Source organism: Lathamus discolor, chromosome 2, assembly GCF_037157495.1.
Source record: "Lathamus discolor isolate bLatDis1 chromosome 2, bLatDis1.hap1, whole genome shotgun sequence".
NCBI lineage: Eukaryota > Metazoa > Chordata > Aves > Psittaciformes > Psittacidae > Lathamus > Lathamus discolor.
Window position 1 is genome coordinate 9496965 of NC_088885.1, and position 26343 is coordinate 9523307.

General features: G+C 42.0%; 1 protein-coding gene across 6 annotated transcripts in view; it reads left to right on the forward strand.

Moving 5' to 3' along the window:
• TPK1 (thiamin pyrophosphokinase 1) overlaps positions 1 to 26343 on the forward strand; it is a 285344-nt gene that overhangs the window by 107891 nt on the left and 151110 nt on the right. For all 6 annotated transcript variants that reach the window (XM_065665656.1, XM_065665659.1, XM_065665658.1 and 3 more), the window contains one exon: positions 6986 to 7055. In XM_065665656.1, coding sequence (XP_065521728.1) covers positions 6986 to 7055 — 70 coding nt within the window. The remainder of the gene's footprint in view (positions 1 to 6985; positions 7056 to 26343) is intronic.

Consider the following 26343-nt stretch of genomic DNA (forward strand, 5'->3'; position numbering starts at 1 on the left):
TATTCCTTCCTCCCCCCCCCAATGGACATTAAGATTTAAAATGTTTGTTTTTTTAAAGTAAGCTTTTCTTTTCACTGAAACACAGAATGGTTGCAGTTGGAAGAGACTACCATAGGTCATCTGGTCCGACCTCCCTGTTTAAGGAGGGTCACCTAAAGCACATTACTCAGGATTGTGTCCAGACAGCTCTAGAGTATCATCAGGGAAGGAGACTCCACAGTCTCTCTGGGCAACCGGTTCCAATGCTCAGTGAGTTTTGGTGATTGTGTAACTTAGCTTTTGGCTAAAATTCAGGGGAGGTTTCTGTCTGTGGAGAAATGGTTTCATTTTCCCTGTGTTTCGTTTCCGTGTGAACTCTTTAGAGAGATGTTATCTGCATGGGTTTTGCTCAATACTGAATCAATGCGCTGAGAAAAGAATAGTGTTTCCTAATTCATCAGCACATTGGTTCTTTCATTGCATTCTCGTATTTAATTGCTTAATGAGTCCTGCTCTGCTTATCTGAGATCTCTATGATACTTACAGCTCAAAGCAGAGTGATTAAAGAAGCGCAGCAGTTTTGTAGGAAACATATAATTACCTTACTAGATGTAAACTGATTTTTAATCTGAGATCCACAGTCCAGTCCGTATGGAAGCAGGCTGCCAGCTCCAGCATTGGTGAACCATTTACTTGAGGACTACTAGGCTTCTATGTTCTTTGTGTGATACAGATGGCATGGAAGTCAGGTACGAGGTATTGTAGCTTATGAGCCTTTCTTGGGTACACAGACAATTTAAGAATAGTAACGATTGTTTTCTTCACAGCATTTGTAAAATTAAAACTTGTTCCTTGGCTGGAAGTATGCATGAAAAATTGTGTTGCCAATGACAGAAATAAAGAGCCAAAAAGGAGGATTTGGGGGTGAAGTTCCTAAGAATAGGCTCAATCCTAGAAAGTGCTGAGAACTGCTGCAGAAGGCTGACTGCTCTTGCTAATGTTCATAGCCACATGAACGTGCAACTGTAGCAGCAGCTTAGAAAGCACCTGCAGATCTCTTTCATTCCGCTTGGAACCACAGAATATCCTAAGAGCAGGTGACATTCTTCATTGTGCTGGTTTAAAGCCATGTGCACTGCTGTGAATTTAAAATACCAGTGACAGGAGCTAAGCCTTTTCAGTTTTAGACTGATAATTAATTAAGGATAGACCTATTTTAAATAGTTCAGAAGCCCCTTAGCAAGACCAGTGTCCAACTCCAAAGCAGAAAACTATGATGGACTGACAGGTGAATTGCTAAACAGAGCTGCAGATGACCAGAAGAGAGATGTCTGCAGTGCGCTGTACTTGGTATCCAATAGCAGTTGCATGCAGTCCTGATGACACAGGTACAAACACATGGGTGGGAGGGAATAGTCTGGGAAGCAAATAGATCCCCTAGCTAGCAACCTGCAGCCATAAAAAGCCATGGATTTGTTAAATATGTTTCTGCAGTTTTTGCAGGACAAAGGAGGAAAAGAGAAAGCACATAAAATATTCTATGATTCTGTGAAATACAGATTCTGCATTTTGATGCTGACAACTGGTACGTTTTCAGTAATGCTGAGACAAAAATATGTTAGCCAAATGTATCAAACAAACCAAGCAATTCTCTGTGTATTTGCCATATATTATCACATATACATTACCACCAGCTCTCCAAGTCATTAATTAGGCAGGGTTCTCTTATGTGTACATTATGCTGGCAAGTTAATTATGGTTACCAGGTTACTGAATCAATAAAGGAGTGAGGGAAAGAGATCGCATACCTAGAAGAAGTTGTGTAAAATTAGAAAAGGAGCAGAGGGGATATGGTAAGGAGGTTTAGGGGTAGATGTCATAAATTGGAATTTAGGCAAAACCATGGATTCATTTCAAGATCTGTGTGGAAAAAAATTAAATGCTAATTGCAAGAAAGAATAGACTAGGAATAATAAAGTTATGCTTTTGATCCCCAGGTATTGGTACTGTCTGAAAATGTATTTCCTTTTTATACTGTCATCTTAGTCTGCAAGAATTGCATCCGTTCTGAGAGTCTTTTCCCCCACCTGAATTTGCAGGACTATTCATGGTGTGATAAAATATGTGCTTCTCTTCTGCAAAAAGCATCAGGTCTCGTTATCTCAGAGCAAAGACCTTCCTTTTTGTGTTTGATATGCCTTTTATATGCTGTCTCACAGTGACAGGAAGTATTTATATTTAACCAAACAAGAAAGTACAAATAGAATACAAATTGTTTCCATATTTTTTGTTAGAATAATTTTTGTAAAACCATAATCACTAATGATGAGTCCTAAAATTGCTCTCTCAAGTTAAGTCACGAAAGGGAAATAGTTCACTGGTTCCTAACAAAAGAGACACCATTTAAAATGAAGGACATCATTACTCAGAAAGACTTTGGTTGCTTCATTCGCATTGCCTATAAGAAGCTCTTTTCAGAGATACCATGGACTGATGATATGCTCTCAATGTAACTCTTCTGCATCATAGCTAGAGCTTAAGGGTATTTACTCTTGCTGTAATCTCAAACACTACTGGACTGAACGTATGCTACTCCCTGTAACTTGGGTAGCAACTGGCAGTGGCATTGAGTTCCCCTTCTGTACTCTTCTACCAAGCATAACAATGAAACAGTTGATTTTCTGGTTTCATCTCCATTCCCTAGTTCACTGAATGACGTTGAGTTGTATCAGAAAGGAATTTGACTGATAGAAAAGGTGGTAATTTGACAGAGTGGGCTATTTCTGAGAAGTGGAGTTTAACACAGAATAGTCAGGTTGGAAAGGTTTTGATTTCTTGTAATGCCAAGGAGAGCAGATTCACACATTGAGCTGGGGCTGCAGTGCTCTTGCGCTCCAGTGCTCTTAGTGCCATGTCTTCTAATAGCAAAAGCATGGAATAGTACCTTGGGGCTCTCCAGCTGAGCAGGATGGCCACGAGCACAAGTCTCCTCTGCTTCCAGTTGTGCTGGCTGGAAAAGCTACTGCTTCCTGTTGCGTATCACAGCATCTTTGCTGGAGGTGTTGGTCCTCCTGACCCATCAGAGCTCAGCAATCTGCCTGGGTGACCATTTCCTACTCTGGCTCTGTTCACAGAGGCAGGATTAACTAAAGGCCTTTAGATAATGTCTTTACTGACCTAGCTCTTCCTAACATACATAAGCTAGAGATTACTTCCATATGCAGCACATATGGCAAAATCAAGGGGTGCCCAGTAATGGGATGATAATCTTTGGGTCAGAAGAGAAGGTGTGTGCAAGATCTCGTGTTCTGGATGACCACTTAAGTTATTCTTCCCTCCACAAGCCCTACCATCCATTTTGGTCAGATGATAACTTGTCTTTGGAAAATAACTTGTCTTTGGAAGATAACTTTCCTTAGACCCATGCGTGACCATAAGTACTTTGTCCCTCTGTGTCACCTTCCACCTTTCTTTTCACACGTGTTTAAATTGTAAACTTCTTGGAAGAAAGTGTCTCTGTTTTCACAGTGCCAAGCAAAACAAAGCCCTCATCTTGTTCAGGACCTTCAGTTTCTGCTGAAATCGTTAATGAGGTTTTGTGTGAGCCATTGCAAAGTGCCTAGAGACTTCTAGGTTTGCCTACACAGTTGCTATGGTGCATCTTGGCCAAATTGTTGTTTGTAAAGCAATTTTGTCTCTAATATAAAAGGCACTGTATAAAATCAGTTCCTATTATCTTTTCATAGAGAGTTTTCTATCTGAATTGTACATGTGGAAGTGCTGACTGTCTCCTTAAACACTTCCAGATAATAAGGATACATGTTCTTCCACCTAATACGTATCATTACTTCTTATCAAGCAAGGCTTGCTTCATAGCTGTAGAAATAATGTGATTTACTGGCCTCCAGCCAATCAGTTAATTACCTGCTAGTTACTTAAAGCACCAGGGGCTTTGGTTCATTCCAGTGTAAGTTATTAACTTGCTGGTAAAGGATCAGTACCTCATAAATATTTTCTTGAAATAACTTTCCAATGCTGCTGAACTTTAATTATTTTATTATTATTATTTATTCTTATCTATAATAATAAATGTGTGGGGGACAGCTTTAAATTGAAGTCATGTAAGGCAACTATTGTGATCTGAGATACCATATAGCAGCCCCATATCCATGCGTGCAGTGTGTAACTGTGATAGACCTGTTACTTAGGCACCTTCAGGTCTTTGAGAGAACTTCAGTAGTTTTGCATGAACCAGACTGATGGAAGGCTGACTTGTTTTGTCATACTTGGGGAGTTTTGGTGATGTTGTTTTAAAACAAGATCAGGTGAAAAGATCTTAGGCCGGGCTTCGCTTGTGGTAAATCCATTGAGATAATTTACAATAGTTAAAACTGTGGCTGTCTTAAAGTAAGACAGGTAATATCCTCTTTCATCTCTCTTTCTCTTTATTTCATCCCTTCTTTTTGTTTTCTCAGAAGTTGTAAGCCACTTGCTTAAAGTGTGGGAGAACAGATGTAAAAAGCACTGTTCCAGGAAGGAAAAAGCCAGGGCTGTCTTTGCCTGGGAAGCATCCTTTAGGCAGGTTCCGTACCCAACATTAGCCAATAATTTTTCTGGGGCCTTCTTACAGTTTTGACTATAAGGAGTATCTCCATTGGTTAATTGCTTTTGTAGCTCAAGGAGAGAGAAGAGATTCTGTAATTTCTTAAGTCCTAGGCCTCACTTAGATGCCTTATATCTGCTAAATAAACTGATGCACAGGACAGCTAATTTAAGGACAGGTGTTACGTACTGTTTTTGCGATAAGCTGTTACTAACTTCTGTGTGAGCTGAACTACCGGAGAGAACAAATATGCCAAGGTGAAAGGAATTACATTAATCCAGTTTAAGGTGAAAGGAATTACATTAATCCAGTTTCAGCTGTAATGTCAAGTGAAAGGAGAAGTTAAAAGCTTCCAATCAGAGTGGGTAAAAAGGGTTGTTGTTCTTGTCTTGTGATGTTTACATTCATCAGGATGGATGAGGAACCTGGCAAGAGCCTAACATAGTGATTAACCATTGTAAGTGGCTGGCCAGCTACCATAATTTAGAAATGGTCCCACTTAGTGGAATTTGTCAGGACCAAATCTGCTTGACCTTGGGTTGTTAATATGGGTTTGGATGGTGGCTGAAAGACTGGGTGAAGTAAGACAAGGGGACAGAGAAGAACTTGGTCTGCCCAAGGCTCTGCCATAGTGTGTAGTGATACTATGAAGAGAGCAGGCATCACAGGAGCAGTGCTAGGAGAGATACTGAGGAGTGCAGTGCTTGTTCTCCTGCCCTGCACATTCTTGCTGCCTTCAGGAGAAAAGTTGCTGTACCCAAAGCTACCTGTGATGAACTGGTATCTTTTGTGCTGTCCTGCTTTCTTCCTTTTGTGCAAAAAGCCTCATCTGAGGTCGCATGGTACTGCATGGTAGATATATGCACACAGAACTTCTCCTGTTGTGGGAGTTCAGCAGCCAAATAAGAAAGAACAGCTCAAAGATGGGAGCAGGTGTAGAGACGAATTTTGTTGTCTCAGTTTGCATAGGCTGGCTAAGCTAGGGACATAGGTGATTGTCCTCCTAATGAGTGCCAAAAGGAAAACTAGGTTTGTATCACTGCTGAGAGGTTGTAACTGAGAAATAAACACCAAAGCAAAGCAGCTTTAGCTGAAAATTGGATTCTCAGCAGCAGGAAGTGCCTGATCTGATTTTTTATACCTTTTTTTCCCTAATACTTGGGCGGGCTGTTTCTTTCTTTGTCTCTCTTCTTTTTCCTTTTCCCCTCCTTCCCTCTGATCCTCTGATTTCCAACCCTCTTGGGTCTACCAGTTGGTCTCTCTTTGCCTCCAGACCTGGAAGGAACATTCTGCTGCAGTATAGAAGCTACAGCTTCTTTTATCTTGTGTGCTGTGCTTATCTGACTTGTGCATCTCAGAGCAAAACTGATAAAGACTGCTAAAACAAGATGGTCATTTTCAGTCTTTAACAGCTTATCATCTTTAATAAAGTCTCATGAAAGAACTGTGTGTTTAGTTATCTGGTGATTTATAGGAATGCTTATGAATAAAATCTATCAAGTTATGCCTGATTTTGTAATATTATTCAACTTCTCTCTTTTGTCTGACTTAAGTCTATGTAAACAAAGGGATCACAGAAGAACAGCATGTTTGTGCTTGTTGAAAATCAATTGGCATGAACCCTTCGTGGTCCCCACGTTATGTGGAAGCACAGAAAATTATTGTGGTTTTGTTCCTTTTGTACCAGCATCGGTCAAGATTTAAAGCCAAGATCTAACCCATCTGCTTTGTATCAGATGATTCGAACAGTCTGTGGAACAGTATAGGAGCTGTTGTCACAGAATCATAGAATAGTTTGGGTTGGAAGGGACCTGCAAAGGTCATCTAGTCCAAGATGACTGCAATGAGCAGGCCCATCTTCAACTAGATCAGCTTGTCCAGAGCCACATCCAGCCTGGCCTTGCAGGCAGTAGAGTGTTCATATGTGTGTCATCGGAGGGGAAGAAAAAAGAGAAAACTGATGTTGTCATGCCTAACTAATATTTTTTTGCCCCAGTTTTTATGCAGGTCATGGGTGAGCAGATTGCTAGGTTTAAATTCCTACCTGTTCAGAGAAGTACATACCCATCCATGGAGGATGGGCCCCTTCCAGGTTTTGAGTACTTGCCCCCATGTGGTTAAGCTGATGGGCAGTAGGTTAGGATAGATAGAAATAAGCTATTTGTGAAGTAGAGTGGCTAGTCAGATGAAGATTAGACTAGTCTGATAAAATAATTTCAAATATCTATTTAGAGAAACAAGGAAAGTCGTCAAGTATAGGAAGATAAAAGCCATGTGAGATATCAACTTTTTTTCCTATGCTTCAGTGAACAATTGAGATTACACAGAAATGTCAGTAATGGAGTAACTGGTTATGTTTGTTTATAATGCTAATGCATTGATGTTCTATTTCTTCACTTGCAGCTGCACTGAGAGCTTGTGCTGATGGAGGTGCCAATCGTCTCTATCACATCACAGAAGGAAGTCAGGACAGGTACGTTAATAGTAAACGTGAAGCTGTTGAAGTCATCTCAATGGAAGTAATGTATGGAGGAGCAGTTACTGAAGCAGCTGCCTGCTCTGTGTGTGCATGGTACTTTAACAAACTGTGGCAGGCAGCATAATATTTTCTCCACATTAACTTCTATTCCCAGCCACACTTTTTAAAAGCACACAGATAGCCTCAAATACCTTTTTTCCCTAAGCCCACTGGTCTTTTTTCCACTTGAAATCTCTGCTCTAGGACTGTCGTATTTTATACATCCATCAGAGCTAGGCCTTTGATGCAGCCTCAGAAAAAACTTGCTGTGCCCTTAGCAAGGGTTGACTAGAGGAACATGTGATGCCTCTTGCCTAGAGCTGAAACAAAGTATATCCTCTTCATTCTTCTTGGGAGGCCTTAGAGGAAACCTGCTTTGTCAAGTGAGATGGGTAATAAACTAGGTCATTTTGAATTGTTTCTAAATAAGCATCAGGGCATAGGACGTGAGTAAAGGCAAGTGCAGATGTTGTCTATAAATGTATATGCTGGGTGAGGAAGTATAACTGAAAGGAGAATATGTTCTTGTTTTCTGTAATGCCCTTTAAATTATAAATGATCCTAGGTTTCTGCCCTGGAAGTGTTGAGTTGGGTTTGTGATGCTAAATACTGCATTGAAGTCCTTTCTCATTTCTTTAGTGGAGCCATGGAACGCTGTGTGATCTGAGGTTATTAAGGGTCTTTTTTGCATGTCTTTAGGATTTTCAGTTGTTTTGAGCAGGAATTCATAAATAAATTGCTTAATAAAAGAAAATAAATGAATAAAGCTGACTTTCAGGCAAAGGAATGAGACAGGTATTTGGTAGAACTTACAAATGTATGAACAGTTTTGTTCATGCAGCAGAATCTGACACGGATTTTGTGTTTCATCTCCTGGCAAGTGTATGACAGAGGCCAGGGAAAGCTCAGTTTCTTCCTGTCCTTCAGAGTAAAGAGCAGAGTTGGAGAGGAAGACTGTAGTCTTAAAGTAAAAGTTAACATTTCTTTCTTTGTCACCTATGAGAAGTTTGATGGCTGAGTTCTACTCCTGCTAAAACCAAGAGTGGAGTCTGTCAAGCACTACTAACTGCTGTAGTAGTATTCCTTCAGTAATCTTCTATTTCTCTTTTCCTAGTATTTGCTAACAGAGCCATGCACAACGTAATCTTGATTTCAAACAGAAATGTGATTGACTTACAGCAAGTAGTTCTCTCTAATATCTGATAATGGTGATGCTTTCCGAAGAACAACATTTTAGAGCTTTCATTTTACCTCCTCCTGTAACTCATTCATCTCTTCTGCACACCTTTATGTTCATATTAAATAAATATAATTCAGGGGAAATGGATGATTATACCTTGACTGACTAGCTCTTTCAGTTTTGCATACTTGGCCCTTGGAGTATTCTTTCTCTGTCTTTCTTCTTCTCATCCTAATTGCTTTGGGTAGGTATATTTTACCTTCAAAGTGATTCTTTTGAAGCAAAAAAAAAAAAAGACCTGCATAATTTTGATTTTTGTCTTCAAAGAAATCATTCTGCTGGAAAGAATATTCATTTACTTCTCTCAAGTATTTTCCCTTAAATTCCCTGTCATTAAAGAGCTTTCTGCTCAGGCTCTACTCACATGCTGATCATTTTTTAATGCTTCCGTAACCTTCTGTTTAAAACTATTTTATATGAAGCCCTGATACCTAATTGTGTTGTATCAAAACCTAAAACCTATAGTCCTTTAATTCTAGAGAGATTACTCTATCTGAGAGAGATATATAAAGAAGTTGATTGATATTTTGGACTTGATGCTCAGTGACACCAAAGTGTGGGAAGAGTCTTTTGGAATGGGAATAAATGACAACATTCTGGGGAAAGGTCAGCCGGAAATATAGCACTGTTAGAGGGGTGTCTTCCTCTGGAGATAAGAATTTGTTGCAGTTTCGAAGGATCAAATCCATTTCCAAATCCTAGAAAAATGTAGTGTAGGGCTAGAAATGACCTCAGGAGATCCATCCTTCTTCCCCTCTGCTTCAAGGTGAAGGCGTATTCCTGCTGCATACCTAGTTAGTTGGTTCTTAGAATTCTTCAAGTGGGAGTGCCCCCCCACATCTCCCTTTTCTCTGCCTTAGGCTAAAATATGCCCAGCTTGTTTGGTCTTTCTTCACTGGTCATCTTTTTGCTTTTATTGGCCTCTCTTCAGTTACTTCGTAACTATATCTTAAAGCGCTGTGGCTGAAGCTAGGCAAGATGCTCTACGGGAGACTTACCCAGTGCTGAACAGTTTTATAACTTGCTTCTCATGTTAAGACCGTCTATGCTGTTGAATGAAGAGCAGCAAGAGTAGACTTGAGAGTCCCACATTTCCTGCCTCCATAATTTTCCTGTTTTCTCCATCGTGTCTTGACTTGTTTCTGTGCTGGAGTGGTTCATCTATTCCCATCAAGCAAAGGAAGCTCTCCCCTTCCTCTCTAGAACTGTGCAGGCTGGCTTAGCAGTGTGACTTCCGGTCATGACATTAATCTCTGTAGTAGTTATATATCTTCCTTTATGCTTGTGGTGTCATTTTTATGATGAGTTTGATTGGTTTTCCTATTAGTCTCCATAAAAACTAGCTTAAAAGCATACCTTAACTGCAATTATTCTTGCTTAAAAGCAAACAAACCCAAGAAAACCTTTGTTTTTGTAACTACTGATGAGGAGGAATTGTGCTGGTTATTTTCAATGATGTATTAAAACAAATGCCTTCTAGAGCAGGAGCAGTAGGATGAGTAGCCAAAAGGGCAGGATAATTTTCCTTAGAGAAGCCCATCCCTGGGAGCTGTCAGTGCTGGGGACAGATGAAAGGCAGCAGGGAAGAAGAAATGGGCTCCTGTGCCCTGCTGCATTTCTCTTGCTGACTTTGCAGCCCAGAAAGGTTATTTAGATTATGTCTTTTCTTTATTAATGTCAGTTCCCACTCAAAAATAAGGATTGTTGCTAAACCCTTCTTGTTTGCTAAACATTTGCAGCTAATGAGAGTTAAGGGTGAGTTACTGATCTTTAGGGGATTTGTTTTGCTCTGCCTTATTCTGCCTGCCTTGCCTACCCTGTTGTGTATTTCCTTGAAACCCTGTGAAGCACTTACCCACTTCAGCTAGGTTGTTGCTTATCTGTATCACACTACGGCGACTTCTTTCTCAACACTTTCTGATTAAATCTTAAGGCATTGATTAACCTGTGTGTCACTCGCTTGGGGGTATATGAAGGTGAAGATGCATTGAAAACTATCATTGTATTGGCACCTGTAAAAGCAGTCATTAGAATTTGTGTCTCAGCGGCTGTTTTCTAGAGAGGTGTCAAATACATCGTGTACTCAGGTTTTGTAACACGAAGAGCTTCAGGTTAGAGGGGTGCAGCGAGCCCTGTAAGAGGGAGGATAATACTATCATAAATACTGGCTTTCTGGGGTTCTGTTTAGTATTTCACTGTGGCAGACTTACTACATGAGGTGGATTGCTTACAATCACTAAGAACATCACTTTTGCTATCCTTCCAGTTTCTTTCTGTGGACAGTATAAAGGCAAAGAGTAGCAATGAAACTGAAAAGCGGTGGTATATTTTGGTGTTGCGTTTTCTACATGTAAAACATACATGAGGTGAACTTAAGTGGTGCATGAAAATGCAGTATACTGCGTTTACAACTGCAAATGCTATTACTGTATAGTTCTTCTCGGTACTGGACATGCAGGGAGGCGGCCCCACAAAGCTCTACGTATGTGTTTGGAAATCGGGAACAAACTCCATAAACACTTCCAGTTCATGCAGCTGCTAAAGTTCAAACATGGACCTGAAAAAAATCATTTGGGAAGCAACTCCTCTTCAGGAGTACAGATTGCTGCATGAAGTTTGTCTTTTGATGACACCCCTCCACCCCCAAGATTCTAAATAAGCCATAGCTATTTAATCAAAACCAACCAAGGGTACTGGTTATACAAGGTGATGCTACTTTAACTTGGATTTAACAGACTATTCTGTGTCCTAAGCTTTGTGTCGAGAAGGTGCAGTGGAAAACAGAGGTCTTAATTGTATAGCTTTTACAGCTTACACTTACGGAGTTTTGTATCAGAGAATAACCGTAGGCATATGACAAATGTTTCAATGGTGACTACTCTTGAGGAGTTTCCACATGCCTGGAAATGGTTTCCAGGATTAGCTACTCCATTGCCTTCCCTGGAATTGAGATAGGGCTAAGCAGCCCGTAGTTCTCAGAGTTCTCCTTCTTGCCCTCTTGAAGACAGGAATGATGTTTGCTCTCCTCCAGTCTTTGTGTGTTTCTGCCAGTTGCCGTGATTGCTAAAGGATTGTCAAATATGGCCTTGCAATGACATCTGCCAGCTCCTTCCACACTCATGTGCATCCCATCTACGCACATGGATTTATATGTGGCAGTTTACTTAAGTATTCCCTGACCTGATCCTTTTCCACCAAGAGTACATCTTCCGTGCTCTAGTCTTTCCCCCTGTCTCTGGTGCCTGCGATTCCTGCGGGCTTGTCTTGCTAATAAAGACTGAGGCAAAGGTGGCTTTCAGTACCTCATCCTTTTGTATTTTCTGTGTAACCAGGTCCCCTGTCATGTTAAGCAATGGGCCCACGTTTTAACTAGTCTTCCTTTCATCGCCTATGTACTAACAGAAGCCCTTCATGTTTTCTTTGGCATCCCTGGCCTAACTTCATCCATACCCAAGCAAAGCTCTGTGCAGTCTACCTGCTCTCTCCTGTGAAGGGCAACTGCTCCTCATCATCTTCCCATCCTGTCCTTCCTAAAAAGTCTACATCCCCTCATGGTAACACTCCATCCATGTTTCCTTGATCCCACCAAGACTGTAGCTCTGCAACTGCACACAGATCTCTGACTCATCATTATTTTCTGCCATGCTGAATGCATTCTCCAGGGCTTTATTTTGCCTCAAAACTTTGAAAAGGAAGCAGTAGGCTTAACCTCTGAATAGGAAGACTGAGCTAGTGTAACTTCCATGAGGAAAAGTAGTTGCATATTTGCTGGTGTAAAAGGTGGAAAGATGACTCGTAGTGAAACTGTCTGTGTATTTTATGGCTTCATGCATGCATTTTCGCAATTACTGAGGATTTGTAGTGCCAATTGACCAGCCATCTTTTCTTCCTTTGGTTGGCTAGTTCAGTTGTCTATTATGACTTACACTGAACTTGCCTAATCTTAGAAATCACTGCCTGTGTTGTCAATATAATCAAAAAAGAAACAGCTGGGCAGCAGCTAGCAATGCCCATATGTAAAATGAGATCTTTTGTCTTGTTATTCTCTCCTGAATAACCTTCTCCTCATGGAAAAGTAGATCCCTAATAGGATTACAGAGTGAGAAATTCATATATACTTCACCGTGTTCTATATTGGATTAGAAATAGGGTACTTATGAAAGTAATTAGCCATTGATGCAGCTTAATGTAGGATTGAGAGGAATTCTTTGCTTGAACTCTTCGGATTAAACTGGGTATTGTTTTTAAGCTATCTTGTGTTCAGGCAAAATTTAGCGCATTGATGCAGAAAATATTGAATGAGATTTTCAGAGTACAGTGTCGTACTGGAAGACTGCAATGGCTTTCTCTTGTCTTTGAAATCTATCCATTGTGTGTTTGGGGGAGGATGTGAGAGCGCTATACATGTGAAGGTTTTGCTTTACGAATGTTGGTGTAAGGATATGTTTCAGTAATGTTACAAAAAATGATATTGGCCTCAAATGTGAGGTCAGAGCTATTTGAAACGGCTTTCCCATTGCTGCTGCTGGTGAGGAGTTCTGTGAATTGAGGGTTTGCATTCTGAAGGCCAAGAAAGCTGAAAGCTAAGACCGTGCTTTGTTTGTGAAAGGGCTTAAGGAATTCTTTTACATCGGACATTTTTGCTTGACCTAAGAACTGTAGCAGTGTTCAGAGATCAAAATCGGGATCTTGAGTTTATCCTAATCAAATCTGCAGGAGTGTTCAGGAAGCCCATCCCTAACCACAGTCAGGTCCTTTAGGGAATACCCTGACCTGGGATCCGTTTTTCAATCCTAGCTTACTTTAGAAAGCAGCCAGGCACCAACAAATTTCAGAAAACCAAAGCAACCCGTCTCTCAGTGTTTGGAAAGATGAATCCATTTGAAATTACCTACTGTGTTTATTTCAGGTAGTGCAGATGAGAAACTTTAAGATACGTTCTGATCATCTAGTTTTTGGCTTTTTTCATTTCTATCTTCAATTTAATGACTTTCACTTGATTATGTTTTCAAATACATTTGTATTCCAGTAGCCATGCACTGTAAGTACAATTCAGAGCTTGTTTCAGAAACCATCAAGTGTGGAGATATTAAGAGATACTCATAGATTCAGTCCTCAGTTTAACCAAAGATTAGCTTCCTGTACTGGGAAGTGTTTCCTGAAAGGGCAATAACATCACGAGGCGTATCAGGCTTATTGGGTCTCTGAATCAAATGCTCACAGAACTGATGAGAGGTGAAAGTCATGGGTGCTTTTTTACACTGCTGGGTTCCTCTTGATATTAGACAGAAGCATAAAGCCAGATTCAGGCATATGGCTTTTTCCTGGAGTTGACTACATCACTGTAGTGCTTTATTTCTATTCAATTCGTCATCAGATGCTATAAAAGAAACATCTTGGAGTTACATAGCTGTGGTTTGGATTTAAGTCAGAATTTTAGGAGGGGCAGAAGCACTGTGTTTTGCAGATCACACAAAGTGGACATACATTTTGAGGGGGACATCAGCAACCAGCCGCAAATGTTGTTTCAGCTCGGTTTACTTGGAGGTGCTTCTAATTATAGTTACTACTATATTCCATAAACCATAACAGGAAACAGAAAAGGGCTTTCCCCTCGTTTCCTCAATCTGTAGCAGATTATCATCTAATTAAAACACGTGGGCTTATAAATATCAGCAGAATTTAGTTGAGATTAAATTACTCTTGAATTACTTATGTTGAATTCCTGTTGCTTTTGCTAGCCAAGATGGAAACTGTAGAATGACAATAACATTTACACTGTGTGTATGTGGAAGCATACATGTCTCATTTCTTTTAATTTGGGAGACGCTGCAAGTAAGTTACTCCCTTAGTACAGGACCATGCTTTCTTCACAAGAGAAGAGTTAAAAAAGAAAAGCACTCTTCGGTAGAACTTCTGGATATGATTCACAAGTGGCAGAGGCAGATGTACCAGGTTTCATCTCAAGTGAGAGTATTATCCACTGGTTAAAATGGAGAACTGGGAATCAAAACCTTTGTTTTGTTCCCAGTTTGCTCACTGAGCAAATCATCTCAGATTCTCAGTCACCTTTAACATGTGGGTAGATACCCTTAAGAAGGGCTAAAATGCCACCCTTTTTCATCTGGTCTCATCAGAGTTTCTGATAATTCCTTGTAAAAAGCTGAACCTATAAAAGGGATGGGTATCATTCCTCCTAAAATCAGTATTTAATGAGGAATACTAGGTCCTAGGTGGAGGCAGACTTGATCTCCATGAGCACTTCAAGGAGATGGGAAGGACGAGGACAAAAGTCTGGCTAGATGGAGTGATGGGGAAATACAAAAGAGATGGACGGCTTGTTCAGACAGACACCAGGTCTCCTGGCTGCCAGTGAGCTGCTCTGCCCATAATACTGTTCTGTCCCAGTAAGAGCACCAGAAGCCAAGTTATAATTCCCAGTCAGGGAAATAAGAGGTCACAATTTGTCCAGAGCAGTAATTCAGGGTGGGGGAAGGAAAAGAAGTGGCTGAGGAAAGGAGAATATAGGGACACTTACAGTGAATCCCAGGTCTCTTAATCAGAGGGCTTGTATTGCTTCAGCTGCTTCTTCACATAGCTGTATCTGTGCCCCAAGTGTACTGTAGGTAGAGAAATCACTCCGTCTGGGTGATTTCTGGCTTTATGACATGGTAAAGATCATTTATGGCCACCCCAGTGCTAGAAGTTAGGACTTTGTAGTGATAAAATACCCGTGCATTGAGTCACATCAGCTTGGAAGAGAGTCCTGAGCTGGCCTAAGAGCACTCTGCACTTTATAATGGCTTGGTTTGTTGTGCCTAAGGAGTAATTCTAGGATCCAGGAAAAGCTGGCTCTGTGTGTAGTGTTAGGATGAAATGTATGCCCTTGTTTCTTTTGGATCTCTGAATATCACTAGAAATTAAGGATTAGGCAGGCAATGCTTGCTTTTATGGAGCAATACTTTTTACAGGTGTTTGGGGCAGGCTGGGGAGTGGGAGTTTTCCTGTATCTGAAACAAAGCGAAGCTAGAAAGTTCCTGCACGCCTCAAACCAGGCTGGGGTTTTGCTGCAATAGAACTTGTCATTTAAGATGTAAACCACGAACTTTATAATGAACATGGCATGAACAATCTTAGCTTTGAAAGAAGCTTGTTAAGACTGCGAAAATGAGCATTCAGTCTGGGAGCATAGAAATACATGTGCCAGCAGTGCCTTAAAACGAATGTATGTTAATAAATGTCCTTGAAGTTGACTGATCTGCACTGTTACCCTTGCTAGTGCTACAGCACCTCTTCGCTTTCCGAGCTGTTTCTTTCCTTCATAGTCTAGAGAACTCCTGGAAAGTGCGGGTATAGTCCCCTCCAGGTAACTTGGTATTACAGACTGCTACATAATGGGGCTGAACACAAATAACCACCATAGATAACTTAGATTAGCTTTTTGCTGTCTCTAAAATGCTCTTTCAGTAAGCTTATTAGTGATTGTTGGAGCGTAAACATATTCTGGGTGTTTATTTCTTGGTTTTCTTTCCTATTCTCTTTCTTCAGTAGCCTCTTCTCTTTTTACAAACATGCGCAAGGCAGAAGTCCTGACTTTGAACAATTAGCATTCAAATGGACACCTTTATTTTGAGGAGAGATGATTGTATACTTCAAATCTGTTTCAACTGAGTGTTAGTGAAGCCAGTAGCTTGCAAATGGGGGACTTTATGCATTATAGACTATAATGAGAAGAAAAACTTAAAAATATAAATCCATTTTTCTTTAAACTATTTTTCCTAGGTCTTCTGCCAAGATTTGGTTTTAAATCTAAATGTATTCCAAGCGTGTCTCTGTTTTACAAATGGACTCTTTCAGCTTTTCATTTTAAAATGTTTTGTGCCCCAGTTTTCACAGAAAATGCTATCAAGAACAAAGGACTGTGTTCTCAAACTCTGATCAAGCCTACTTATTACAGTTGATAAATGAGAATAGTTTAGGGCCAAGCGATGAGTATTATGGGCCTCTTCTGATGAGGACAAGCCAAGGAGCAAAACCGCAGCACCAGTTGCAAAGCCATCCATGTGAAGGGCTGAGCATTGATTTGGACTAAGTAAAGTAGGCAGGAAGCTCTAAAAATTCCACAATTGAAGACACGAGGGTTAACCTTTGCTAGAAAGTTAGAGCCCTGGGACATTATCGAGCCAATTGTGTTCTGCTGCCAGAAATAACTTGCTCAAGCATGTGGATAATGTTTACAGTGGTACCTCCAAAGCTGCTTTTGGATACGTTTATGTTCAGGAAACTCCAGTCTTCTCCTTCAACTCATAGTTCATGTAAAAATCACACCCCTGGGTATGCATGTGCCTCTGCAAGCCACAAGCTGCCTGCCTTATTTAGGTACCAGTCGGGGCTTTAGTTTTGCAAAATACATAGAATCATAGAATCATAGCATAGTTAGATCATCCAGTTCCAACCCCCCTGCCATGGACAGGGACACCTCACACTAAACCATCCCACACAAGGCTTCATCCAACCTGGCCTTGAACACTGCCAGGGATGGAGCACTCACAACCTCCCTGGGCAGCCCATTCCAGTGCCTCACCACCCTAACAGGAAAGAATTTCCTCCTTAGATTCAATCTAAACTTCCCCTGTTTAAGTTTTAACCCGTTACCCCTTGTCCTGTCACTACAGTCCCTGACGAAGAGTCCCTCCCCAGCATCCCTATAGGCCCCCTTCAGATACTGGAAGGCTGCTATGAGGTCTCCACGCAGCCTTCTCTTCCCCAGGCTGAACAGCCCCAACTTCCTCAGTCTGTCTTCATACGGGGTTGCTCCAGGCCCCTGATCATCCTCGTGGCCTCCTCTGGACTTGTTCCAACAGTTCCATGTCCTTTTTATGCTGAGGACACCAGAACTGCATGCAATACTCCAGGTGAGGTCTCACAAGAGCAGAGTAGAGGGGCAGGATCACCTCCTTCGACCTGCTGGTCACGCTTCTTTTGATGCAGCCCAGGATACGGTTGGCTTTCTGGGCTGCGAGCGCACACTGCAGCCGGCCCGTGTTCATTTTCTCATTGACCAGCACCCCCAAGTCCTTCTCTGCAGGGCCGCTCTGAATCTCTTCTTTGCCCAACCTGTAGCTGTGCCTGGGATTGCTCCATCCTAGAAATCAGGTTTGGGGTTTGTCTGAGGGTTTTATATGCACTTGGTGAATGAGGGGAAGATTCTATGCAGGCTCAGCAGAGCTGTTAGCACAGGGCTTTGTGTGTTGGGTTTGGTTGGTTTGGTTTTTGTTTTCTATCTTTTTCAGTGCTACTGAGTTTTTCTCATTAAATGTCACAACACAGGAATAGATACGGCCTGTGCTCGCCAAATAGGGACTCGGATTACCTTTTGTGCAGATTCAAGATCTTCTGTTGACTTAATTGAGAAGTGATTAAGCTATAAATGTCTAAGCAATTACACCCTCTCCATACATTGCCCTGAATTCTTGCAATGCAATTAATGCTTGATGTGATGCATCCCTTCTCTATGGTGATTGCAAGCAGGGAAACTGCCACAGCAACTGGATACTGTTCCAACAGCCTATGAAATGGATGGAGCAAGAATGAGACTCTCACTGCTACTTTGTCAGTTACCGTGTCTTCCAGAGACTGGGACACAATCCGTTTTTATCCCTTGTGCTTTAAAAGAAATACAACCAAACCACTTTTAGCTGTGTAAATGGTGTTTGAGCATCTATTGCTCTGATTTCAGATTTGGAGGCAGCATTGGCTATAGTTGGAAATAGTTACTGCTTATTGTATTTGGAAGTATTTTGTGGTGCCCACACAGTGATCAGAACATTTAGAATAGATTTTGGAAGTGGTAAGACCAGGAATGAAATTCATCCTATAGGAATACATTGTTCTTGGACTTGTAACTCTAGAGGGGTATCCCACCTACACACGCTGCTTGACTCTCAAGCTTCCTGGCTCTCCCTGGTTGGTAAGAAACTCCAGCCGAAAGAAGTTTCTTCTTTCTATTAAAATGAAGCTGAGCAGCCCCTTCCAGGTATCTACATCACGTGGCTAATGTGTATATAAGATGCTTTGGATCAGACAGAGTACACGTGTGTGTGCCGTTTGCTCTGTATTTCCTTCATTGTGGCTTTAGGTATTTTGATTTCTGTATAAAAGTTGCCTGGAATATAAAAAATAATAGAAGCAGTAAATAATGATATAGCTGTTCCTCTTAATTCATTCATTATAAGCACTATGGATAAAGAGTGACTAACTTAAGGCAGTGTAAGGGATTTGCAGCTTGAGACTGGATTAACTCATTAGTGTGGAGGGAGCTAATAGGATGCCAGTGAAGAAGATGGATAAAGATCAGCAGGTTAGAAAGGGTATATTTTTAGAGTGCTTGATATGTGACACAATGACACAGTGGGTACCGATGGCAGAGGATAAAAGGCTGTGCCTTTGGAGCTGGCTGTCTTTTTCTCCAGCATAAAGGGGAGATGGGTATTCAGGTGTAGCTCAAAATACTTGGTAAAATATTTAGTGAGGATAGTGAGATTTTGAGGTTGGCTTTTTTTTGGTGGTGTTGTTTTCCCTGCAATTGGTGTGTGTTACAAGTCCAGTGACATCTTTCAGAGCACTGGACATCCAGCTGTGGACCAGAGCATTGAGTGAGGGGCCTGTGGTTGTCATCCCCTCTGTGCAGAAGGGAAGTCATTCTGCGATAGCTTGAACACATATATTCACTGAAGCAACAGCACTCTGAAAATCTCTGTTTCTCTATCAACAGGGCTTTTTCTTCGGTGTTTAGGAGGGTTGAACACGTTAGGTGACAGTTGGCACAGGCGTCATCTAAAGAAAGCAAAATTGGAAGGGAGGGACAGAAACAGTACAAGGGAAAGGATGGGGAAGGAGTGAAAATGTTTGTGATGCTAAAGCTGAAAAGGAGAAAAAGTCTCTGGAATAAGCCTAGCTAATAACTCCAGTAGAACAACAGCTATTCTGTCACATGAAAGAAAGGAGGGAAGGCTCTGTAGTAGTAAGGGCAAATGATGTGATTTGCCTCGGCAAGTTCCAGCAGTATCTGTGGGAGGATTGATGCTTTCTAATTTTACAAGCTGCGGCAGGCGTGTTAAATGCCAGTGACAGATCAAATTGGATTTGTGTGCATTAAGGTAGTTTGAGTGGTGAGGGAAAGACAGACTGTCCCCAAAATACAACTGAAAAAGAGGCAGTACACGATTCAGCGCCGTTTTTTGTGTTAAAGCCTCATCTGCGAGCTTTGACAACAAGTACTTTTAATTAAGGAAGTGACAGATGTGGGTGTCAATATCTCTTCTGTCTGATGCTTTTAATTTTAGGAGAAAAGAAAACTGTGCATGGGTGATGTTGGGGCGGTTTTGTACAGGAGGGAATCGTGTGAGGAGCGTGTGGATTGATTGCGTGTTAGCTCTCAGAGGGAATTCTCAGGATGATGAAGACTCTGTTTTGAGGAGTTAACATTGCTAGCAAGCAAGTTGCTGAACCCGCGCCCAGTCTGCGAGCATCCACTCTGATTGGCACCGAGGGGCCAGCATTGATCCATCATTCGAAGCTTTGCAGCAAAGCAATGAAAGCTATTGCACGGGCCGTGGTTCCGCCTCTCATCTTGTGAAGAGGTTGTGCTCTCAGATTTCCTTCTAGAGTCAAAGCGTTTCAGATTGAAGAGCAGTTTGTGACAAAGACAGGAGCTGGAACTGTGCTACGCTGTCACTGGGCTTGGTGAGATACTGATGTTTCTGCTGGCTTAAACAAACAGGAATTACATGGGCAAATCCCTTCTTCTTTCCTTACGCCATCTTCTCTGCCCCACAGTGAAAGTAATAGGGAAGAGCATCCGTGATCATGTTTACTGTAATGAGCCTGTCCCCTGGGGAGACACTTGTGGCACCTTTTAACGTTAATCTAGTATTGATTTCTGAGTCTAACTGATACGCTCTAACTCTTGTTCATTAAGTGACCACATGCAGGGTTCTCATGTTTCGTGTGTTTCCCATAGAAACCTATGCATTTGATTAAATTCAGCATTTCAGGAAGTGTTTCCTGGCAAAGCAGTGTTCTAACATCATGTTGCAAGCAGGGTCCCAAGGTCACAAACTACTTTCAGAGGTTAATGAAGTCTGAAAGAAAGGTATTCTGTTGTAATTAAATAGTAATGAATGAGAGGCCAGGAATATTTGGTCTATAATGGAGTACCATGAGGCAAAGCCAAAATCATCTGCAAATTTATCATTTTATTTCGTATTCTATTATAAAATACCCTTGGGTGTCAGTGCAATTTTTAGTTTCCGACTTGCCTGTGACAGAAGAGGGATTAAGTGGTCAGCGCTGTCATGCATATATGTGATGGTAATACGCCTCGGGAGGGGCTTTGGGAATGTTAATAGCATTCCCGACATGCTGAAGAGGGCTTTCATCAGGAGAGTGATGCCTTCCGCATTCTGCAGGATCTCATTTCTAATCAGAGTGGAAAGTGCTTTCTTTGCCGTGCTCACACTGGAACAGGCGCGGCAAGTTTTGACTTCTTTCAGTAGCGCCAGCAGAAATACAATCATGTTCATGACCCTGTTTAAGAGCTCATCAAAATCTCCCTTTTCGTTCTTGTGCTTCTGGGGTTTAATATTTCAGCATGTTCAAGTGGGTTAGACAGGATCCTGGCACCGGGCCACAGGCAAGTTTTCAATACACATATAGATTTTGCTTCATTCCCCCCCAACCATCATTGTAAATTAGCTGATTCAAATGCTCATAGACTGCCTTGCTCCACTCTTACCTGAAGAGTGAATGATTTTAATCTCTGAACATACAGGACAGACGCATGGGTTACCAATAGTTTGTAGCTTTGATTCCTTACTTCTGTGTTTGAAAAGTAATTATTTTAACTTTTTGTTTCATCCAAAAGCTGCATTTGGAAACTGTTTTCCCCACCTTGTGGAAGAAAGGGATGGGGAAAACTGCTTGTACTTGTTTGTTCTTGGGCCAGACAAAGCACAGTTATCTAGGAGCATCATAGCACCTAGGAACTGCATTTTGTAAAATCCTGTAAAAGCTGAGACTCCATCTAAAAGGAAAGGAATCCTTCTCACTGAAAAGAAATCACTCTTTGATTCCACAGCCTGGCCTTTGGAAAAGCTGCATGGGTGCACTGATGGCTCACAGCCTGCCCTTCTTGGGCCTTGGACCTCCATGGCTAGGAGAAGGGGATTTTGTGTTCGCCACCTCCCTCTCTACTGTGGGCTTAGGTAAGGGAGGTGCTGCTTTAGAAAGCTGCGATGCCACATTGCCAGAGACTGGTGATGGGGTCCTGCCAGACTGCTGCAGTGTGGCTTGCCCCAGCCATTGTTACCTAGAGCAGGTGTGCTGCCCTTCCCTGAGTGCACTGAGCTCAGTTTGAAGGTGGGAATGGTCACAAATCTCCAGGCCTTTCTATCAGCATGTAAGTCCCAGTTCCTGTTTGTTACTAGCTGGCTGGCTGTAACTGGCTGGTCCAGGCTTGTTTTGCACCTGAGCTTAACCAGGTATTTAACAGCCTAGGACTTCGGGGATGGTTTTGCTTACAGTGAAATGGAGTTCTCTGTTAATCTGCAGGATTTCAGACTTCCCGTTTCTCTCTGAGGACAATTACAAAAGTAACTTCAATGAAAGTTTTTCTGTCATTCCAGTAAAGTGGGGGCCTCTTACTTCGTTATCAGGCAGATGGGTCTGTTCCTCCCAACTTTACATGGCTTACATTAACCTGTGGATTAATGACCTGCTGCCATTAAAGCATGTGGAAAAAATTATCTTGCAGTGAATTGGAAGGAATGGGCCACATGGGCATCCAGAACCTCACTCTTCTACGAGACGATGTCTCTTAATGATGGTTACATTACATCATGTCACCTGTGGTGGTCTTTGGGCTGCTCCTAGAGCATCTCAATACACACTAATTCCAAGTGTCTGATACTCAACTCATCTGTGTCCTGGCTTTTCCAAAGCACTTCCAGTGCTGCATCCAGTCAGTTCTCCTTTCCCTTCTTGTAGCATAAATGGCTGCAGACAGCAGTAGGGATACCAGACCTCTGAATGTCTTCCCTGAGGAACAACTGCTATCACTATTTATGAAGGGAATAGCTGTTAATAAGAGCTCATCATGGCATTTGTATTACTTATAGGTAGACCTGTGTCCTTAACATCTATTTCTGTTTCTATAAGAAAAGTTAATTAGGGTGTTGAAAAGATTAAATGAAAGTGGTAGTGCAGTAATAGATCTTAGTAGGATAGCAGTTAAGGGGTTTATAAATACATTTTTAATCATAATTAATTGTGAAGTTGATACAGGGAGTATTGTTAAAACCTTCTTATAATATACAGGGCACCAACAGCATCAGAGTTTACATTAAAAGTTGGGGGGGGTTTTTTCAGCCACTCTGCTTGATGTGAAATTACTTGTACAGAGCCCGAGACAAGGGGCTCTTTGCACTATTGGTGCTACTTACTGAGAACGAGGTATTTTCTGTCTGAGCATTTTTAGCCCAAACAGACAAAAAAGGGGAAAGGAGGAGCATTGGAGAGGAGAGATTGAGAAGAGACAGCTCTCTAATATCATGTGTTTGTAATGTTTCTAATGCCTCAGTTGTGTGCAGTTTATTCTGTGATTGCCATTTATGAGCAAGCACTAAATCTATACATTGACCTGTTTGGATTTGATATGTCAGGTAGGTAGTTACCTAAATGCTATCATTTGTGCTCCAAGTACTATATTGGGAAGTGACAGTAAACTGAATGCTTGTGATGAAACATTAATGACAACAGCCAGCTGAAGCCTCAGACAGTAGGAGTTTGGTGGATACATCCCAGCAACAGTCTGGGTATTAAAGACTTAATAGCAATAGTTGCACATACCTACTTGCTTTACTGAAAACTCACTATAGCGCCTTAGCCTGACTAGGCAGAGACTGGATTGAGAGCTGCCCTTAGGAGAAGAACTTGGGGGTGTTGGTTGATGAGAAGCTCAACATGAGCCAGCTTCAGTGTGTGCTTGAGTCCAGAAACCAACTGTATCCTGGGCTGCATCAAAAGGAGAGTGAGCAGCAGATCAAAGGAGGTTTCATAGAATCCCAGACTGGTTTGTGTTGGGAGGGACCTTAAAGCTCATCCAGCTCCACCCTCCTGCCATGGGTAGGGACGCCTTCCACTAGACCAGGTTGCTCCAAGCCCCATCCAGCCTGGCCTTGAACACTGCCAGGGATGGGGCAGCCACAGCTTCTCTGGGCACCCTGTGCCAGCGCCTCAGCACCCTCACAGAGAACTTCTTCCTCATGTCTCATCTCAGTCTCCCCTGTCAAATTAAAGCCATTTCCCCTTGTCCTGTCACTACAGGACCTTGTGAAAAGCCCCTCTCCAGGTTTCTTGTAGCTCCTTTAGGCACTGGAGCTGCTCTAAGGTCTCCCCTTAAGGAGCCTTCTCTTCTCCAGACTGACCCAGCCCAGCTCTCTCAGCCTGGCTCCAGAGCAGAGCTGCTCCAGCCCTCGCAGCATCTCTGTGGCATCCTCTGGACTCACTTCAGCAGCTCCATGTCCCTCTTGTGTTGTTGCCCCAGCGCTGGACACAGCGCTGCAGGGGGGTCTTATGAGAGCACAGCAGAGGGGGAGAATCCCCTCCCTCGACCTGCTGCTCATGCTCCTTTTGATGCAGCCCTGCATTCTTAATTTCATCCGTATGTCAGGTAACTATAAAAAAGGTTTTTATTCTTTAATTAGAGCCTTATCAGAGGCATTTTAGTTGCAGCTGTGCTCACAAAAATTGTTGTTTAAAATACTTTCAGTCTTAATTGAGAGAGAGAACTGCTTTTGTGTATTCATAACTCTAAACCTGCTGACGTGCCTACCTAAAACATCCATACTGGTACTCTGTAGAGGTGGTAACACTATGAGCAGGGTAAGAAAGGATTCAAGTGAGTAGGGTGTCTCTGCCAGCTATGAAGCCGTACCCAGCTGCGGTGCTCCATCTCACTAAATATAGGGACCTTGGTGTATAAAACACTTTTCCTTAAGAGTTTGTAAGGTCTGCCTTTCACCTTTGTGACTAGTACTTACCTTAAAGAATTTCTGTCAAACTTTGCAATATGATGTTGTTTAAATGACAAGTTCCAGAAAATGAAATGGGGTCATACATTGTACAGCTGAATTGTGTAGAAATGGGAGAATAGTCCCTTGAGTTATTCTGATGGAAGTGAGGGTGCTGTTTGGTAAAGGTTACTCAGCATCAGGTAGAGCCCAGCTCTCATTTTGTATGCACATTTATCTTCTGCTGTCTCTCTAATTAATGCTTCTGTGCTGTGCTGGGCAGAGATGCAGGTACCTTTTGAAATGCTAATGCTCCAGTGGAGTATCCTGGTTCTCTGTCAGCTCTGGAGATGCTGCAGCAGAGGTCAGCAGTGAAAGGTTTCATGAAACTTCTGCCTCCCGGTGAGTTACCAAATTTCAGCCATACACAGACAACAGACTTCAAAGGGCTGTTTGTTGTTACTTGTCTTTCCTCCATTCCTTGCCGTGTGCGCTCACATTCCCTAAAAAGGTTAAGTAACAAACGTGCTTTGTTCCTGTGTAGCACAAGGGTTTTCGGGATGCTCAGTGCACTGTTTCTCTGCACAATGATATGTACTTTATTGGTGTAAGGGCTTGGAACCTGAAGAGGTTTTATTACTGTATCTGAGGTCATTACGCACATCTCCACCAAAAAGGGTTCGAAGTTTGCTCAGTGGCTGCTCTACAGGCAGTTAGAGCCCAGGACAGAAGATACTTTCATTAACCATAGAGAAGTCAGCTTTGCCTTTCAGCAGCTGTGGTGTCAGATGTTCTGGATTCCTCCTTAAGACTTCATGTCTTCTGAGTAGGTGTGTTTTAATACATTTTTGTGTGGCAGTTCACCTTCTGTAGCTGGTCTTCGTCTTTGGAGGTGAGTGTCAAGATGTCTTTTTCCTGGCTACGAAACAGAAAGTTAATCTGTAAAATCATGTGTACATGGAAATTGGAAGAGAAAATGCAGGCTCAAACAGGAGAAGCATAAGTAAGACTTTTTAAAACCTTCAGATTTCTCCTTGCCTGTTTGGAACAGGTTGCTCAGTAAGGGAACAGATCTCTTCTCATTGCTCTCATGAGTTGTTTAGAAGGGGCTCTAAAGAATTTCTGCTGCAAGCTACTGACTGCAATTTCAAGTCATGAATGGGCTTCTTCAAACTCAACCTCTCCTGCGTAAGTGGTCATCCCTACAAGTAAAGAGATGCTAAACTCAAGGCAGGTACTTAAGGTACTCAGGCAAGATAAGTAAATTATCAAAGCAAGGAAATCCCAGTGAAGGTCTTTCACATGCAGCTGCTTATTGTTTGATTGTGCTTGACTTGTAAGTGTTCTTACTGGTGTGAAGGTTGAGAGAATGGACATGGAGGGTTAAAATACCTGTCATCAAAGCTGACTTTTGAAATTGTATAATGAGCTGTCAAGCCACACTGTAGGGGTTGTTAGGAACTCCCTGATTAGAAGGGAAAATGAGTTCATTCTCCTCTTGGAGCAGCAAAATCCCCTTTTGGTGGCACTCTGAAGAAGCCTGAGCAACCTTTGGCTTCCTTCCACTGCTGCCTTTTTAAGACTAGTATTGAAATCTCAGTGTACTTTGTGACAGCCTTGATCTAAGTTTACCAGGTTTTAGATCCCTTTGATCCCTCACGTGCACTGTAAACTGTTAATAATGAACAGTTTACCTTTCTCTGGGGTAATGGTTGGTTTTCCTCAATTTTGGGGGCAAATTCTGCCATCTGTTGCTTTGACATGACAAGAGGTAAAACAGTTTCGGGTGTCTTGTCAGCCTCTATCTTATCAGTCACCTGCTGGAGGGAGTCCTGGTTATGTTGCTCATCTTCTCTCACCTTTCCTCTGGCCTTGTCTCCTGGAAGACTAGAGTCTGGCACTTCTGGATAAGCACTTACTCTTCCCCAGCTTT